Source organism: Centruroides sculpturatus, unplaced genomic scaffold, assembly GCF_000671375.1.
Source record: "Centruroides sculpturatus isolate CEXI.00-Female unplaced genomic scaffold, Cexi_2.0 scaffold215, whole genome shotgun sequence".
Classification (NCBI taxonomy): Eukaryota; Metazoa; Arthropoda; class Arachnida; order Scorpiones; family Buthidae; genus Centruroides; species Centruroides sculpturatus.
In genome coordinates this window covers 221,007-241,331 of record NW_019384381.1, presented here as the reverse complement: position 1 = coordinate 241,331, position 20,325 = coordinate 221,007, and the positions used below count along the sequence as shown (strand labels likewise).

At 25.5% G+C, this 20,325-nt stretch overlaps 1 protein-coding gene across 1 annotated transcript in view; it reads left to right on the top strand.

The window, feature by feature from the left end:
- LOC111617887 (ras-related protein Rab-2-like) overlaps window positions 1-20,325 on the top strand; it is a 49,978-nt gene that overhangs the window by 27,589 nt on the left and 2,064 nt on the right. Inside the window, exons 4-7 of the mRNA XM_023359236.1 lie at window positions 1,928-2,014; window positions 10,886-10,974; window positions 15,381-15,492; window positions 19,755-19,823. Of these exons, the coding sequence (XP_023215004.1) occupies window positions 1,928-2,014; window positions 10,886-10,974; window positions 15,381-15,492; window positions 19,755-19,823 (357 nt within the window). The remainder of the gene's footprint in view (window positions 1-1,927; window positions 2,015-10,885; window positions 10,975-15,380; window positions 15,493-19,754; window positions 19,824-20,325) is intronic.

Below are 20,325 nucleotides of genomic sequence, written 5' to 3'. Positions count from 1 at the left end.
ATTAATATAAATCACTGTAATTAGTTCTGAAGTTTTGGACAAACTTCCTCATTGATATTATTAAAAGCAATTACTAATGCATGTTAAATTAAAACAGACATACTTTATTTTAATTTTTTTTAATACTTATAACATTAAATTAATTTTACTTTAATTTATTTATCAAAATATTGGTTTAATATAAAGTTCATTTTGAAAAAAGCTTATAGCCCATCTACACACATAATTTAGAATAAGTAAATATTATGAAAATTTTCTGAATATTTGCAAACAATTGAAATAATTTTTTTATTAAATTAATCTCTGATTTATTAGTACAGTTGTTGTTCCTTTGGTATTAAGTACAGTAAAACCTTTATAAGTTGAACTGGATTAACTCAAAGCTGTCTATAAGTCCAAGGTGTGGTGTATAGGATTTTCCATATGATATGGTCTAATTAATTCAAACCTGTTTTCCTATGTACCCCTCATTTTGATAGTTTTATTATCTTCATTTTATCTTATTTTCTGTATGAATGCAGACAATTAATATAAATTAACATTATGGCTCTATGCTAAACACACCATACTATTACAACTTTACATTGAATTCCTTTTACTGATACAGTATGTTACCAGCATTGTCAAAGGGACACAAGGGGATGACTTGACAACACACTTAAAATTGCCATAAACTGTTTATAATTTCATAAGCATTCTTAACAGATTCTTTAGAAATGGTTTGATAACAGAAAATTTATGGCCACAGAAAAATTTGAGAAAACTGGATATTAAACTCATTAATTCAGTCATTAAGTCCTTAAACTTTGACTTAATGTAGTTTTACTGTATTTACTTAAAAAATATTGCAAGCAAATTTGCATGTTACAAGTGATTAAATATATCAGAAAGATAAATCTTAGCATTCTTTTATCCTGTTTAACAACAGATTATAGAAATTATATACTAAAAATGGTAGTAGCTATTTTCAGTTTTCTATAACATATAGATTAAAATGATAAAAAAATGTTTTCATAGATAAATAATCACACAGAACAAAATTCTTTAATTCTACACAATTTATTTAACAATAAAAATCTTTAAACCTAAATTGATACTTTCTGTTCACATTCTACACAATTTATTTAACAATAAAAATCTTTAAACCTAAATTGATACTTTCTGTTCACATTCTACACAATTTATTTAACAATAAAAATCTTTAAACCTAAATTGATACTTTCTGTTCACATTCTACACAATTTATTTAACAATAAAAATCTTTAAACCTAAATTGATACTTTCTGTTCACATTCAATGTTAATAAAAATCAATCCATCTCCCACATATATATTAAACTGTATTGTATTTTACTTTCTTAAATAACTGATTTGTTGATTTTCCATATTTAACTGGTTATCATTAACAATAACTTTTCATATTGTTAAGATAATGAAATGGAACTGAAACTATAGATTTAAGATTTTTTTAATAATGATATGAATTACATAATTAATCAATTTAGTTCTATAATTTATATCATTATAATATTCACTTGAGCCCAGTAAAACCTTGAAATAAATTCAAACATTACTCAGAGAATAACTTTGAATTTAAAAATGTTTATTAATTAAACTCATCTTGCCACTTTTATTTTTGTATTTTAGAAGTACATTTAAACACTTACAAAATTAATTAATTTCACATTTTATTTGCTTTTATATATCTGTTAAGCTAATTATGGTTGAGATTAGATGTCTATAAATAACTTTAGCTAATTAATCTATGCTAAAATTGATATTTTATTTTAAAGCTTTACTGAAGATCTATTTTTTATGATGTTTTTGTAATAAAGGTTTTTATTACTTACATTTTATTAATTTTATTATCATTAAAAATAACTGATTAATAACTGAATTCTTAAATGAGATAATATAATTGTTGAAAGGCAGGTCAGGAAGCATTTCGTTCAATTACCAGATCTTACTACAGAGGAGCGGCTGGTGCATTATTGGTTTATGATATTACAAGGCAAGTAAATTACATTTGAATTTTTAAAATTTTCAAGATTAAGGATTGTCTTATTTCTTTATGACTATCATAATATTGATGTAAAAAACTACACAAAAGATTTTATTTTACATTTTTCCCTTCTTAGCTATTGCCATTATTTGATGACTAAGAAAATATGTAGAGAATAGTTTAAGATAGGCTAAAAAGCAATATAAATTTTCTGACTTCAAATTTTTGAGAATTACCTATTGATTTTTTAAATTTTTTAGTAAATGTTAAAATATAATATAATTTTTTCTTGTATGAAAATTATTTTAACATCATAAAATAATTTTGTAATAAAATCACATCACTGCTAGAATGGATTTTCTAACTAACAAATGAAAATATTAATATTTTGTAGAAAGTTTATTACTATCTTCTGATTTAAATAATTTTATATTTTTGAAAATTGGTCTACTTATTGAAAATAACTTTTATGAAGTGATGATGGAGATGAATTTCTAAAAACATCCTTACATGCTATTATTATTATTACCACTTTTGTCATTATATACAANATGGCAGACTTTTTTCAACAAAAAGAAAAAAAAATTTTGTTTAAATTGTAATTTTTATAAATTTATTATTTCCAAAAGACAAAATTTGTTTTTTTGAGACAAATCTTGTCTTCTGAAACTTACAAAAAATTTTCATTTTACCATTTACTAAATTTTACTGTATTGCTATTTATATGATTTCAAAACATTCTAAGCTGCTAAAACAAAATAAAAAAAAACATTAATTTATCACTGGAATTTTGTTGGATGATATTTTGAGTTAATTGAAGATAGACTGTCCAAAAGAAATTTTTGGTAGACATCGTTTATTCACTTCGTGTTCCAGAAGAAACTTTTTGATGACCTGACCTTCTTTTTTAGGCTACTTGGCCATCAAGTTTACAAACATTCCTTTAAAAAACACAGAAAATATCTAATTAAAATTATAAATTTCAACTTAGAGTTCATGGGTCTTACAGCCATTTTCATGTTCTTCATTCTTTCCATTTGGGGAATTTTGTGCCTTTATATCTACTGGAAAAATACACTGGTAGATGTAGATTTCTGTAGCTTTCCCTGGTGACAAATCTTTTCAAACAGACTGTCCAAAAAAATTTTTTGGTAGACACCATTTATTCACTTCGTGTTCCAGAACAAACTTTTTGATGACCACCTGTGTTTTTTAAAGGAATGTTTATAAACTTGACAGCCAAGTAGCCTAACAAAGAAGGTTAGGTCGTCAAAAGGTTTGTTCTGGAACACGAAGTGAATAAATGGTGTCTACCAAAAAAATTTTTTTGGACAGTCTGTGTCTTCAATTAACTCATTAATTTATTACTTAAATTTTAAAAAATTCAGATAAAAATCTAGATAAAAAAAGATACAATCAATGAGTTTCTAAGTATAAACTTCATTTAAAATAAAATTTTAATGTATTTTAATAAATAACATGATTTAACTAAAATTATTTTCATTACAGGTGTTGAATTTGGTGCAAGAATGATAACAATTGATGGAAAACAAGTGAAACTCCAGATTTGGGATACAGTTAATATTTTATTATCTTTATAATAGTTTATTATTTTTATCATGTATAAACAGTTTAAATTTAATATAAAAGTTTATTAAAAATGATAAAATTATATATATATATATATATATAGAAATGTAGTGTTTATGTATAATGTTTAAGATTTAATGTAGGAAAAGAGAGTTTTTAAGAAACTGACAAATTTTTTAAAAATTTCCTTGATGATTTTTCTAATGGAAGCTGTACTGTGTGTTAAATAGGTAAATGTCTCTTCAATCCGAACAAATTTTCGGTAGACTTTCTCACAGCTCTACAGGTTATAAAACTCCTTTATTGTTTATATATGCATTTCGGGCAAGTTTAATTTTCTAGCCCGTCTTCAGTGCTTAAGATACTCCACATGTTTCATCATCCTTTTCACAGTACTTGTACTATAAAATTTTATCATAGGAAAAAATTTTATTGTCAGTTTTACCTTTTTTTAAAGTTTATACAACATATACTACTGTGTGTTTTTTTGTGACACTTTTAAAGAAAACCTATATTTGTGTAGCATAATGATATGGATTTTGATGTAAAACGCCCTTAAGAGAAAAAATGGAAATTGTCAAAGACATTATAAATTAGAAAACATTACAAATTTATAGTACAAGTACTGTGAAAAGGATGATGAAACATGTGGAGTATCTTAAGCACTGAAGAGGGGCTAGAAAATTAAATTTGCTCGAAATGCATATGTAAACAATAAAGGAGTTTTATAACCTGTAGAGCTGTGAGAAAGTCTACCGAAAATTTATTCGGATTGAAGAGACATTTACCTATTTATTTGTTTTAAAAATTGCATTGGTTTGATATAACTAGCATAAGTTAAATACTTGTTGTATGGATAGAAATATACATGAATGTTTGATACAGAATGAAATATACTAGATACTTAATTTTAGCACTATTTTTTTAAGTATAACAAATTGAAAAAAGTTAATATTACATGGAAATGAATATGTAAAAATGATTTTGCTTTTAATAAATATTTAAAGATACTTATTTTATAATAAATCATACTTGTATTTAAATTACAATTTGATGATAAATATGTTTTCTGAAATTACATAGAATTAAATCTATCATATTAAAATTTTTGTAACTGTAAAGATAATATAAAGTTTACTACTTCATCACAAATAACATTTTATTTTTACATTACATATTAAATGAATATATTATGCATTTTATAATAAATTACTATTATTTTTAATAATTACTTTTATATGAAATTTTATTAACACTAATAGTATAATGTAATAGTTTATAATAGTATAATATAATAGTTAATATATTTAATATATTATTTAAATATTTTTATTACACATTAAATTTTAACAGCAAAGTTACAGTCTATAAATGCCACCCTATAACAAATACAAATAACCAATTAAAAATACACTAAAACAATAAGAACAAATTGCAAACAAAGGCTTATTGTAATGTTTATTTAAAAAAAATAGAAAATATGTGGTAATGCAGAATAATCAGGCCTGGGAGAAAGAGTGTAAAGATGATATAAAATATATTTTAAACTTGATATATAACTGAACAGTTTCAAACAGTAAAGTAAATGTTTTATTTTTCATCAATTTACAATAAGATTCTATGAACAGAGAGGAAAATATAATCTTAAAAAGATATCATGCTATATCAAAACAATAATTTTTTTTCCAGTAATAATTTGTATATCTATCCCTTCATAAATTGAATTATCTAAGAACAATTGAACAACATCTTAAATTAGACTGATCATAAGTCTGTTTTGAGGAGATGACTAATGTTTTTTTGGCTTTATTCCATCTATCCTGCCATTTTTCCATTTGTCATATTTAATTTTTAAAACACTTCTGCAATGATAAGTCATAAATTTGAATGGATGCTTAAATGGAGATGAGAAAGATGTTTAAATGGCAAGGAATACAAAATAGTTTCAGTGAATTTAAATATATATTACATGGAAAAAAGATGAAATTCAATTATTTAATTAATGAGTGCTAATAAAGGTAATAATAACCAAACACTTGAAGAAATAGAATGAAGAAAAAATTGATGTAGCTGACAGATGGAATAAAATAAGTAATGAAATACATGAAAAAGATATTGAATTTCAAGATTTTAATAATTTTATAGAATTAGTCTTTTGTTTTCTAGGAATTACTTCTGTAGAAAGAATATTTTCACTTGTTAATTTTTTGTGGTCAAAGGAGAAATTGAGATTAAATATTGAATCTGTGAAAGCAGTGTTAATTATAAAGCAAAATTGCAACTTACAATGACCATAACTTATTAAACAAAATAAGTTTATCTGAAAATAATACTTTACCCTGGAAAATATGTTACGTCAACATAACTATTAAATTTGATATCCATATTGCAATAAAAATAACATTTTTTTTAATTAAATTTTTGAAAATTATATAAATTTTTCTAAAAGATTTTTTTCTTTCTTTTATGTCACCAAATCAATATCACAAATAATGTATTAACAAATTGTTAATAATGTTCAGCTATATTTCTTGATGGAATTTTAATAAGAGATCTTGCATATATCAGCTGCAGCTCCCTGTCTTGTTTTAACATGGCAAAATTATGGTCATCCTATCACATACATTATATATATTATATTAGTGTTTTTACAGCTTGGCTAATTAATAATGAACCAAGTATGATGGTTTATGATGGTCTGTATGAAAAATGCATTACTTTTATTGAATTATTTATCTATTTTCTATAGCTGTTGTTTTCTTCTGTAGGAAATTAAATTGTAACAATGACTTCTAAGATTATGCAGTAACTTGAAATAAGAGAGCTATGATCTGTTTTTTAGATTATTTAGAAAGAGGTAGTAGTGCAACTAACAGACAATGTTGTCACTACTATGTTGTATGCAACAGTAAAATTAGACAGAAGTGAAAATGACACATGACCACATTAATCAATCAATGATAAAATACTGAAAAAGTTCAGAAATCATAATAGAGAGAGCTGCCAGATCATATAGTAGAATACTTGCAGAATATAAAAATTGTGGAATTCATTATTTACCAGAAATTAAAAATACTGTCAATATAAGGTATTCCAATCTCTGACAGAAAAGCAAATATGCATTTCAGTATTATTATTTTGAACTTGTCTTTAAAAGCTTTTGGATGACTGAGACAGGTTTATGATTAATTTATACACAATTTACACAATTAAAAATCCTAAATGAGATTTCAGTTTACTATTTTGATCCAGATATTTATCAATAATCAAAGCAGCAAAAGCATGTCAGTCTGCAGCCTAGGTATAAGGAGTTCAAAGTCCTATGCCTATTTTGATAAGATTATGGCAATAATTTTCTTACATGTTAAAGCTGAAGTTATGACAGATTTATTTGCTATAGTTCCATCAAAACTTGAAAATACTGAATCAACTTATACGAAATAATTAGAATTGAAATTAGAAAATAACACTTTTTTTTTAGGAAAAACAGTTTTTTTGAAAAGGTGATTTTCAGTGCTATTTGATTATGACAATACATAGCTATACACTTCAAGTTCATTGCACTTGATACTAAAAATGTTTATTCTTTCAAGAAATTAAAGAATCTTTGCAATAGCAATGTTGTCATTGAAATAGTTTAATGGTGTATTATACAAGATTTTTTTCTGATATCAGAAAGTTGGAGTTCAGATGGACTGAGTCCATCTTTTTGGAAGAGAAATATTTAGCAAAGTCAGAATATTTTGAATTTCAATAATTTGGAGATCCTGTCAAAGAAACTTGTTAATAATTAGTGAAACTTGGGCTGTTAGTAAGAAAAATTTTGTTAAAGATGCAGTATGCAGATAAAAAATATGTATATGATAATTCCCATATGGTAGTCTTAATTATATCTTCAAAAATTGAGTTGTAAATGGTGAATTCTAAGTTTATCCATGTCAGAAATTAATATAAATCACTGTAATTAGTTCTGAAGTTTTGGACAAACTTCCTCATTGATATTATTAAAAGCAATTACTAATGCATGTTAAATTAAAACAGACATACTTTATTTTAATTTTTTTTAATACTTATAACATTAAATTAATTTTACTTTAATTTATTTATCAAAATATTGGTTTAATATAAAGTTCATTTTGAAAAAAGCTTATAGCCCATCTACACACATAATTTAGAATAAGTAAATATTATGAAAATTTTCTGAATATTTGCAAACAATTGAAATAATTTTTTTATTAAATTAATCTCTGATTTATTAGTACAGTTGTTGTTCCTTTGGTATTAAGTACAGTAAAACCTTTATAAGTTGAACTGGATTAACTCAAAGCTGTCTATAAGTCCAAGGTGTGGTGTATAGGATTTTCCATATGATATGGTCTAATTAATTCAAACCTGTTTTCCTATGTACCCCTCATTTTGATAGTTTTATTATCTTCATTTTATCTTATTTTCTGTATGAATGCAGACAATTAATATAAATTAACATTATGGCTCTATGCTAAACACACCATACTATTACAACTTTACATTGAATTCCTTTTACTGATACAGTATGTTACCAGCATTGTCAAAGGGACACAAGGGGATGACTTGACAACACACTTAAAATTGCCATAAACTGTTTATAATTTCATAAGCATTCTTAACAGATTCTTTAGAAATGGTTTGATAACAGAAAATTTATGGCCACAGAAAAATTTGAGAAAACTGGATATTAAACTCATTAATTCAGTCATTAAGTCCTTAAACTTTGACTTAATGTAGTTTTACTGTATTTACTTAAAAAATATTGCAAGCAAATTTGCATGTTACAAGTGATTAAATATATCAGAAAGATAAATCTTAGCATTCTTTTATCCTGTTTAACAACAGATTATAGAAATTATATACTAAAAATGGTAGTAGCTATTTTCAGTTTTCTATAACATATAGATTAAAATGATAAAAAAATGTTTTCATAGATAAATAATCACACAGAACAAAATTCTTTAATTCTACACAATTTATTTAACAATAAAAATCTTTAAACCTAAATTGATACTTTCTGTTCACATTCTACACAATTTATTTAACAATAAAAATCTTTAAACCTAAATTGATACTTTCTGTTCACATTCAATGTTAATAAAAATCAATCCATCTCCCACATATATATTAAACTGTATTGTATTTTACTTTCTTAAATAACTGATTTGTTGATTTTCCATATTTAACTGGTTATCATTAACAATAACTTTTCATATTGTTAAGATAATGAAATGGAACTGAAACTATAGATTTAAGATTTTTTTAATAATGATATGAATTACATAATTAATCAATTTAGTTCTATAATTTATATCATTATAATATTCACTTGAGCCCAGTAAAACCTTGAAATAAATTCAAACATTACTCAGAGAATAACTTTGAATTTAAAAATGTTTATTAATTAAACTCATCTTGCCACTTTTATTTTTGTATTTTAGAAGTACATTTAAACACTTACAAAATTAATTAATTTCACATTTTATTTGCTTTTATATATCTGTTAAGCTAATTATGGTTGATATTAGATGTCTATAAATAACTTTAGCTAATTAATCTATGCTAAAATTGATATTTTATTTTAAAGCTTTACTGAAGATCTATTTTTTATGATGTTTTTGTAATAAAGGTTTTTATTACTTACATTTTATTAATTTTATTATCATTAAAAATAACTGATTAATAACTGAATTCTTAAATGAGATAATATAATTGTTGAAAGGCAGGTCAGGAAGCATTTCGTTCAATTACCAGATCTTACTACAGAGGAGCGGCTGGTGCATTATTGGTTTATGATATTACAAGGCAAGTAAATTACATTTGAATTTTTAAAATTTTCAAGATTAAGGATTGTCTTATTTCTTTATGACTATCATAATATTGATGTAAAAAACTACACAAAAGATTTTATTTTACATTTTTCCCTTCTTAGCTATTGCCATTATTTGATGACTAAGAAAATATGTAGAGAATAGTTTAAGATAGGCTAAAAAGCAATATAAATTTTCTGACTTCAAATTTTTGAGAATTACCTATTGATTTTTTAAATTTTTTAGTAAATGTTAAAATATAATATAATTTTTTCTTGTATGAAAATTATTTTAACATCATAAAATAATTTTGTAATAAAATCACATCACTGCTAGAATGGATTTTCTAACTAACAAATGAAAATATTAATATTTTGTAGAAAGTTTATTACTATCTTCTGATTTAAATAATTTTATATTTTTGAAAATTGGTCTACTTATTGAAAATAACTTTTATGAAGTGATGATGGAGATGAATTTCTAAAAACATCCTTACATGCTATTATTATTATTACCACTTTTGTCATTATATACAAAATTATTTTAAAATAATTCAGAATTTTTGAAAGTATTTATAATTTATCTCTATATCTTTTTAACTTTATCAATTAAGTTCTATATATAAATTATTTTCTCCAATTGCATTAATATGAAAAATAATAATATAATTAATAATTATCTTATGAACTGTCAGTTATGCAGAATTATTAATTACAGTACCTATTACAATTTCTGTTAGTTGATCATTTTATGATTTTAGATACATGTTTAAATATATACTACATAATGTTCAGTAATAAACACATTAAAATAAACATATTTTTTTAATTAATAAACTTAATCATGATATTTGTGATTTAAAAATATAGATAAAAATGTTCATAAATTTTTTATTGATTTGCATTATATTTATCTCATTCATATAAACTTAAAAATAAGATAAACGATCTGTTCAAATGTTATTTATTGAGAAAATATCAATCATATTTATTGTAAAAAATACCAGATTATAATTTTTAATTAATTTAGAATTATTTTGAACTATTCTTGTCTGTAATGATACCAAGGTTTTGTCTTTTAATAACAATATGTATTCATATTATATAAAAACAATACTGTTTCTCAATAAAAAAAATGTTTTAAATTGCAGAATTCTTAGCAGTAATATTTATTATTATTTAAAAAATTTAATAATGAACATTGTTTTTATAGGCTGGAATTGTCATCTTGTTTGAAAATTAAAAAATCTAGGCTTACTTTTAATGAAAGTAATTACTAAAATATTAAAGCACAAACTTTGTAATAATTATACTATTGATCTCGTGGTTCCTTACTGTTAAATAAAATTAAAACTTTTTAAAATTATTATAGAAGTATTCCTATTTTGATAAAAATTTAATGTAATAGAATTTTCACAATTATTATTATTTTTTTTTAAAATTGTATTTTTTAGAAAGGACACATTCTCTCACCTAGCGTCTTGGTTAGAAGATGCAAAACAACATTCCAATTCAAATATGGTTATAATGTTAATTGGAAATAAATGGTAAGTAAAATAATTGTTGTTTAATTGCTTTAAAAGATGTAGTAATTTAGAATAAATTTTTTCATGTTTGACATGAAAAAAATTAAAACATCTTTAATAAGTGATTACTTTAGCTCAGGATCAGCAGATATTTTTGGGAGGAGCCATTTTTGTTTTTCAAAACTTATATAAAAGCTGAAGTACCAACAGCTGCAGGATATATAAATGAAAGATGTTTTTCAAATACACTAAAATTTCTATTAATCTGTGAGTAGCAGGGGGCCACTGGGTGAACCCTAATGACCACTTAATCTGCACAGGTTGGAAAGACCCGTTCTCGGTTGTCGGATGGCATAGGAGGGCTAAAATATGAGTGGGGAGGAGTTGGAAGTCGTGACCAGGTGTCCAATTGATTACACAGGTTTAAATAGACAACACATTTAATAAACAGATGAGAAATTATACATAAAGATAATAAATATAACACTCGCGTATCAAGATATAAATAGGTATTCTAAAATCTATCCTAACCTAACCTAATGCTAAAGTTCGAGAGAGACCTCACGTTGGAGAGATATAATTATGGCAAGGATTTACCTCGAAGGCAACATTCTCATATTATAGGGCGTTGATAAAACACTCTGTGATCGTCGTCTTCTACTCTGAGGTGTCCTTTGAAGGCTATGTGGAGCGATGTCCTTCTCAGGTCGTGCGGCTCTGTCCTGATGCGGTGTATGCTCCGTCGCTCCTATTCTGTAGAGAGTTCTTCCTGGTGAAGTTCTCTCGGAGGTTTCTTCTGTTAACCTCTTTGAGGAGTATTTCCGTCGTATATGAAGAGAATAGAAAAATATTCAAAGTTTTTACCTTGTTATGGAGCGGCGATTATGAGCTTCGTAGATCCTGAGAGTGCTGGAAGATCGTGCGTCGATGTTTCTTCCTCGACGATCGCTCTCGAGGTGTCAGATCGTTCCCCTTTTATACCCTTTAGCATGGGAAAAACCTGGGAATCTGTTGACGTCTTTTGACATCGCTCCCTGATTTATTACCGTTTCTCGCAACTTATCTCCTTATATAGTCATTTTTTTCGTCCGGTCGCTCGGACGTATGGGGATCACGTGACATCTTGGTCCCTCGTCGATGACCTTCAGACGATGAAAGTCACCCTCGCTAATTACGCAGTTAGTGTGAAAATAAAAACAGCGTCCGCATTCTCACAAATGGCACTCTGTTTATAAACTTGGATTTTTAATTTTAAAGATTATGCAGAAAATTTTTAAATAATTTTTATACTTTTCAATTATTAATAGATGAAAATACAAATACTTTCATTTCACAAAAATTATTTTGATGCTCCCTATAATTTATCATGTAGCTGGACCATGCCAAAATGCACCTGTGCAAAAAATTTTCAGAGAAGAAATCTGATCACATGTTTATGTAAACTAATTTGCTTAGAGTCAATCATAGTATCATCATCATGAATATTGCAGATTCCTCCTTGTACAGCACATAGATATTATTTGGATCATATGAATGTTTTATATGTAGATGCTCTGCTGTTTGCAGGCACAGAAAGTAAAAGCTTCTGTGCAACTCCTTGGAAATCAGTGGGCAGATTAGAAGGAATGTTTGCTTGTCATAAAAAGTATATTGAAGTAATGCAGTTGAGATGACATTGATCTCTTTTTTTTCTTCTTATTTTCGTCACTGACAACAAAACATAAATGAGAATTTTTACATTTGGAAAGATAGTTTATCCATTAATTTAACTTTATTTTACATAATGCATTTTGGCCAAATTACTGGTTAAGATGTACTATATGTATAAACAAAAGATAAACATTGTAGTTCTAAAATAAGTTTTTTACATGATCTTTTTTTAAAATTTATTTATGTATACTTACAATTTAAAATAACTATGACATTAATAATTCAATATTGTTCATTTTCTTTGCTGATTATTAAACTACGTGAATCTATCTATAATACATTGATGGACAGCACACCGATCGTTTAATAGAAGAAACTTTTAACATATACGCGTTAAATTACAAATAAATGTCGCTTGTAGCGACATTTATTTGTAATTTAACATTTAAACACATAAAAATAACATTTATTTGTAATTAAACATTTAACATAAAAATAAATGTTGCTACAAGCGACATTTATTTTTGTGTGTTTAAATGTTTAGCAACAAGTGCTTTCGATGATGATTATTTTTGTATTCATCAGGTCGTTACAATGAATCATTTTCACTAAGTATACTATTTCACTTTTCAAGTTACAATGACTGCTACATTTATATTGGTTGATTACATCATTCCAACACATGTCTAATTGCAATTCTTTGTTATGAATTTAACAAATGTTTACTTTTTTTTTATAACAATGTTGTTTAATTTTCCTTTTTATTAAATTTTTTCTGTATGTAAAATTTTAATATTATCTATTTTATATCCATTTTCAATAATGCTTGAAAACCATGGAGAATCTTTATATTTTAACTTGATTGTAGCCTCATGTTCTCTTATTCTTACTTTTAATTTTGTCTTAGTTTTCCCTACATAAAATTTTTTTATTGCATGTACAGTTAATACAAGCCACCCCTCATATGTTTATAAAAAACTTTTTTTTAACTCTTTCCACCCTGTGGGCACTAAGAGGGCCTCTTTAAGGAAGCCCATTATGGGTTCGGCCAGGCCCACAATGGGGTGGCTGGGTGGTGAGGGATGGGATCCGACATATCTGGACAGACCATCCCATGAAAAATTCCTGGGGATTTCTCAACCTGTTCGGATTTGATCCCGAGTCCCCAGAGCGGTAGGCTGCCACCTGGGCCGCTCAGCCATCCAGCCATTTGTTTTACAATAATAACAACTATTGTAAACTAATAGTAAAAAGTATTTTGTTGCTTAACAATATACAGTGCAATCATAAAATTACTACAGAGTGGGCCATGCCATGCTCGTGTAGCTAAGCTGAAAGGTAAAAATATAACTTACGTTAATTAAATAATTATTCTTTTTTGTATTTTCAGCTTTTGTAATTTTAATAACTCAATTATAAAAAATATTTATTCATATTAATGTACTGAATATTTTTGTAAAGTACTTTGTAATAATTATACTATTGATCTCGTGGTTCCTTACTGTTAAATAAAATTAAAACTTTTTAAAATTATTATAGAAGTATTCCTATTTTGATAAAAATTTAATGTAATAGAATTTTCACAATTATTATTATTTTTTTTTAAAATTGTATTTTTTAGAAAGGACACATTCTCTCACCTAGCGTCTTGGTTAGAAGATGCAAAACAACATTCCAATTCAAATATGGTTATAATGTTAATTGGAAATAAATGGTAAGTAAAATAATTGTTGTTTAATTGCTTTAAAAGATGTAGTAATTTAGAATAAATTTTTTCATGTTTGACATGAAAAAAATTAAAACATCTTTAATAAGTGATTACTTTAGCTCAGGATCAGCAGATATTTTTGGGAGGAGCCATTTTTGTTTTTCAAAACTTATATAAAAGCTGAAGTACCAACAGCTGCAGGATATATAAATGAAAGATGTTTTTCAAATACACTAAAATTTCTATTAATCTGTGAGTAGCAGGGGGCCACTGGGTGAACCCTAATGACCACTTAATCTGCACAGGTTGGAAAGACCCGTTCTCGGTTGTCGGATGGCATAGGAGGGCTAAAATATGAGTGGGGAGGAGTTGGAAGTCGTGACCAGGTGTCCAATTGATTACACAGGTTTAAATAGACAACACATTTAATAAACAGATGAGAAATTATACATAAAGANCGTTAAATAAAATTAGGAGAAATATTTTAATCTTGCAAGCGCTTTCAATGTAAATATGTACGTCGTCTTCAGGCAATTCAAATCGAATATATATATTCGATTTGAATTGCCTGAAGACGACGTACATATTTACATTGAAAGCGCTTGCAAGATTAAAATATTTCTCCTAATTTTATATTTTTTAATTAATGATACATTATCATGGATTTTATATTTTTGGCTTTAGATAAGGAATTAAAAATCTTTATTTTCAAAACATTTTCAGCTCAATTTGCATTATCTTCAGTTCAAACTACTTTACTTGAGACATCCTAAGAATAGCATATAGAAAAACTGAAACAAAAATGAATGAATTAAAAAGAACAACATTTAAAAAAAATCTTTAGTGGAAATTATATTCTGCTTAAAGTTGATTCTATTTTTATATCTTATTGATATGTACAGTACTTAACATGACCTAACTGAACTTAATGATATAATTAACAATGATCTAATAATGGAGAAATAAATAATTTGTAAAGATCATATATCATAATCTTTAGTCCTTTAATTAGTATAAATATTGAAGAGGCAAGTGTTATTTTAATTTTATATATTTATTGTTAAATTAGTGATTTGGAAAGTAAAAGAGAAGTAAATAGAGAAGAAGGAGAAATATTTGCTCGTGAACATGGTCTAATATTTATGGAAACATCTGCTAAAACAGCTGCTAATGTGGAAGAAGTATGTGTTCTAAAATTCATATTATTAAATAAATTATTTAAATATATTTATAATTAGTATTAAATAGATTATAATTGCATAAGAAAATGCAGTTACAGTGAAAGTAAAATAAATTTTACTAATACACTACACATTACAATTCCAGCCAAACTTTTCAATTTGAAAATGTAAAGGTCATCTTTAGGCAAGAGAAATTTGAATCATTAAACTATTACAGAATTTGAAATGTTTACATGTTACAATATTCTAACTTAAAACTGCTTAAAAAATTTTGCAGTACACAATCTAAACTTTAACATTCTTAAAAGAACCAAATGATATATAAACAAACTGTTATATATATTTTTTTTGACTTAAATATATATAACAGTTTTTATAGATAACTTCTTAAAAGTATTCTTCAGTTAAGTCTTCCATATGTCCCTTCATATTAACCAAGCCTATGCAATGTAATATCATCATCTTGAATGTTACTGAATCTCATATGCTGACTTTCATGTATTTATTAATTTCATTGTCATTAAAGTTTATGCAACTTTTAGTTATTGAGAGTAAATATACTTAGTTCTTCTGATTCTCTGGCTAGTCTAATTATCTTGGCTGCACATGTGTCAACTGAATTCCTGGTGTTACTGTGTATACTGCTAATGCAGTAGCTTCTATACTTAGTAGTTACAAAATTTATTGTGTATTTTTAAGAATTTTCCTTAAATTTTGTAACTAAATTTATTTGTTTTGACAATTTTTATCAAAAGCTTGTATGCTCTTCTTGAGCTCTATTCATGTTTCTTTGTGTGCAAATGGAACACGAAGAAAAGCATACAAGTTACTGCATTAGCAGCATAGGCAGCAACATCAGGTATTATATTTTTGGCTTTATTGGGCTGCAGTTTGGAAAATTGTAGACCTATAAATTCCCTTTGTTGTCCATTTGTCTTTCCTTAATCTTTAGATTGGAGTTAGATACATGAAATCTGAAACCAGATATGGAAACCTTAAGAGCAGGAGGCTTCGGTCAACTATACACAAACTTCCAATACAAATCAGAAATCACATTATTTCAATTCAAAACTTTTCCCCTGAAAACAGTTAATAGATGACTGGCATGATTGTATTGTTAAAGGAACAGTATGATGTACAGGGGCAAGCCACTACTAATTTGAGGTGGAGAGCAATTAAATAAATTTAAATTATGGCTAAAACTTGCAGCCCTGCATTGTGACAATGTCACAATATATAATTGCTCATATATAGAATTAAAAAGTTTTTTATTTTCAAAACATTTTCAGCTCAATATGTCAACATATCAAGTCAACATATATGTGTGGCCAAGATAATCAGATAGCCAAGAAACCAGAAGAATTAAATAATGTGTTGGAAAAACTTCAAACATATTTATCCTCACAAACAAAAGATTGCATGAATTTTAATGACAAAGATGCTATATCAAATGTATGGAAGTCAGTATAGTAGATTCAGTAACATTCAAACAAATTATCATATTCCTTGTTGCATAGGCTTGGGTTAATATGAAGCGATGTATGGAAGGCTTTTAACTGAAAAGCTTTGTTAAGAAGTTATCTATAAAAACTGTTATATATATATATTTTGATTTAGGTTTATATATATTCTTTTTAGGAATATTAAATACTTTGATTAGACGTCACGCCAACAGTTGTGTTAATTCAATTATAAATTTCAGACTAGGAGGCGTTAAAGAGAATTAAAAGGAATATTTTAATCTTGCAAGCGCTTTCAACATAAATATATAAGTCGTCCTCAGGCAATTCAAAATCGATAAGAGAATTCGAAGAGAACATTTAAATTTAAGTATTAACGATATTAGCCGTTTTTGATTAAAGTAAATAAGATTTAAATTTTATTTACTTATTAGCCATTTTTGGAACATAACTATTAATCGTTAATTGTCCTGACTGAGTGAGTGATTGATTGACTGATTGATTCATCATTGACCAGAGCAAACCGCGAACCTAAAGAGGTGAAATTTTGTACACAGTTAGGGTACATCATGAAACGCACACTAAGAAGGGATTTTTCGAAATTCCCTCGTGTGGGAGAGGATTAAGGCTTAACCTGAAGAACGGTTTCTACTGTACTATTTTAGATGCAATTTTTTGTTTTCAACTACATTTAGTTTTCTTTGAGTACTTAGGTGTATTAAATTGATAACATTTCAGACATTGTTATAAATATTTTTATATATTTCGATTTTTTAACCAAATGTTTGAACCAATTTGAATTTGTTATTGCACATTGGTTTGATTATAGAACGATTGTAAACATTCCAGAAAATTGATCAAATTGAAAATAGTTTGTTTGATTTTCAACAATTCTCCTCATTCTCAGCAGTAGGTGTTATATAACAATTACTATGGTTGTTGAAATACTGAATATAAATGGGGTGTGCTTGCAAAATTTGCACATGCGAAGTCGCAGGTAACAGTTAGTTTACACATAATTTTCTCAATATTATAAATGTTTTTTAGGATAATAATTAATACTTAATAGAAGTTTCATTTTTAATATGGAAATGATTTGTAACATGAAATATTTTACAATCATTCTAATGTTAATGATGTTATAGAAAGTAATTTCATGTTTTAGTAATAAAATAATAATTTTATAATAATAATTTTTTTTACAAATATTCTTTTTATCCTTAATATATCTTGACAGTAGATCATCTGGCAATATAAATAAAAATTATTGGGTAGTTGTTTATTATGTACATTTACCTTTTCTTCATTGGACAAAAAGTAATTTAAAAAATTCAGTTTTCACTGTAAATAGCATAATGATTTCTGGCTGGAACAAACTCAATATATTTTTTTTGTGAATTAATAGTACCAGTACATAACTCAATTTGTTGCGGTATGATTTTATGGGAAAATTTAATACTTTAACATTAAATGTTCACATTAAATATACAAATATATAAAAATACCATACAAGAAATTTGTCAATTTAAATGAATTCATGGTAAGACATTAAATACTATTATTTTTTCACTACTAGACACTAAATTTTTAATTGTAAATAAATAAATTTTGACTTAAATGAATTTATTCATTCAGTACATATATTAGAAAATAATCATTTATTTGTACTAAAATATTAGTAAAGGTATGAAAAACTTCAGTTAAGTCTTCCATATGTCCCTTCATATTNAATTGAAAATAGTTTGTTTGATTTTCAACAATTCTCCTCATTCTCAGCAGTAGGTGTTATATAACAATTACTATGGTTGTTGAAATACTGAATATAAATGGGGTGTGCTTGCAAAATTTGCACATGCGAAGTCGCAGGTAACAGTTAGTTTACACATAATTTTCTCAATATTATAAATGTTTTTTAGGATAATAATTAATACTTAATAGAAGTTTCATTTTTAATATGGAAATGATTTGTAACATGAAATATTTTACAATCATTCTAATGTTAATGATGTTATAGAAAGTAATTTCATGTTTTAGTAATAAAATAATAATTTTATAATAATAATTTTTTTTACAAATATTCTTTTTATCCTTAATATATCTTGACAGTAGATCATCTGGCAATATAAATAAAAATTATTGGGTAGTTGTTTATTATGTACATTTACCTTTTCTTCATTGGACAAAAAGTAATTTAAAAAATTCAGTTTTCACTGTAAATAGCATAATGATTTCTGGCTGGAACAAACTCAATATATTTTTTTTGTGAATTAATAGTACCAGTACATAACTCAATTTGTTGCGGTATGATTTTATGGGAAAATTTAATACTTTAACATTAAATGTTCACATTAAATATACAAATATATAAAAATACCATACAAGAAATTTGTCAATTTAAATGAATTCATGGTAAGACATTAAATACTATTATTTTTTCACTACTAGACACTAAATTTTTAATTGTAAATAAATAAATTTTGACTTAAATGAATTTATTCATTCAGTACATATATTAGAAAATAATCATTTATTTGTACTAAAATATTAGTAAAGGTATGAAAAATATGCTGTACATGTTATTTTTAGACTATTATAGTGTTGTTGTATTTTAAATACATTTTTTTTTTAATTTATACATGAAAATAGAAAAATTAATAAATATGTCAAGAGCATTGAATGAATATCAGCTTTATAAATTTAAAATTAAGTAATATATATATTTTTAATATAATTAATTAAACATTTTAAAAAGAAACAAATAAATAACATACTAAGCTTTATTTTAAAATTGTTTTTGATTAGGCATTTATAAATACTGCCAAAGAAATTTATGATAAAATTCAAGGAGGTGCTTTTGATATCAGTAATGAGGTAAAAAAAATCTAAGATTTATTTATAATAAAAATTTTATTACACTAGATTTTTTGTCTAGGATATAAGTTAGAATAAATTAATTTTATCTAAAACAGTATTATTCAATCTATATTATATATATTCTACAAATATTTTGTATATTCCATATATATACAGAAAGTGGACTTATTTCTACCATTTATAAATGATGTGTCAAATATGTTCATGGGCCAGATTAATGTATTCCAAGTGCCAGATCTGGCCCAGAGATCATAGTTTGGGCACTACTGATCTAGAATATAACTTTTTTTTAACTTAATAATTTATAACCATAGACACAAATATACTATATATAACATTATAAAATTTGAAATTTTCTTTAAATGTGATAAAAAAAAAAAAAAAAAAAAAAAACATTATACGAAAGTAGATTTTTATTTCAAAGTTTGAAAGGTTTGATCAGATATACTTAAAATAAATTTATTAGGATTATATTTTAATGTAAATCACTATAAAAATT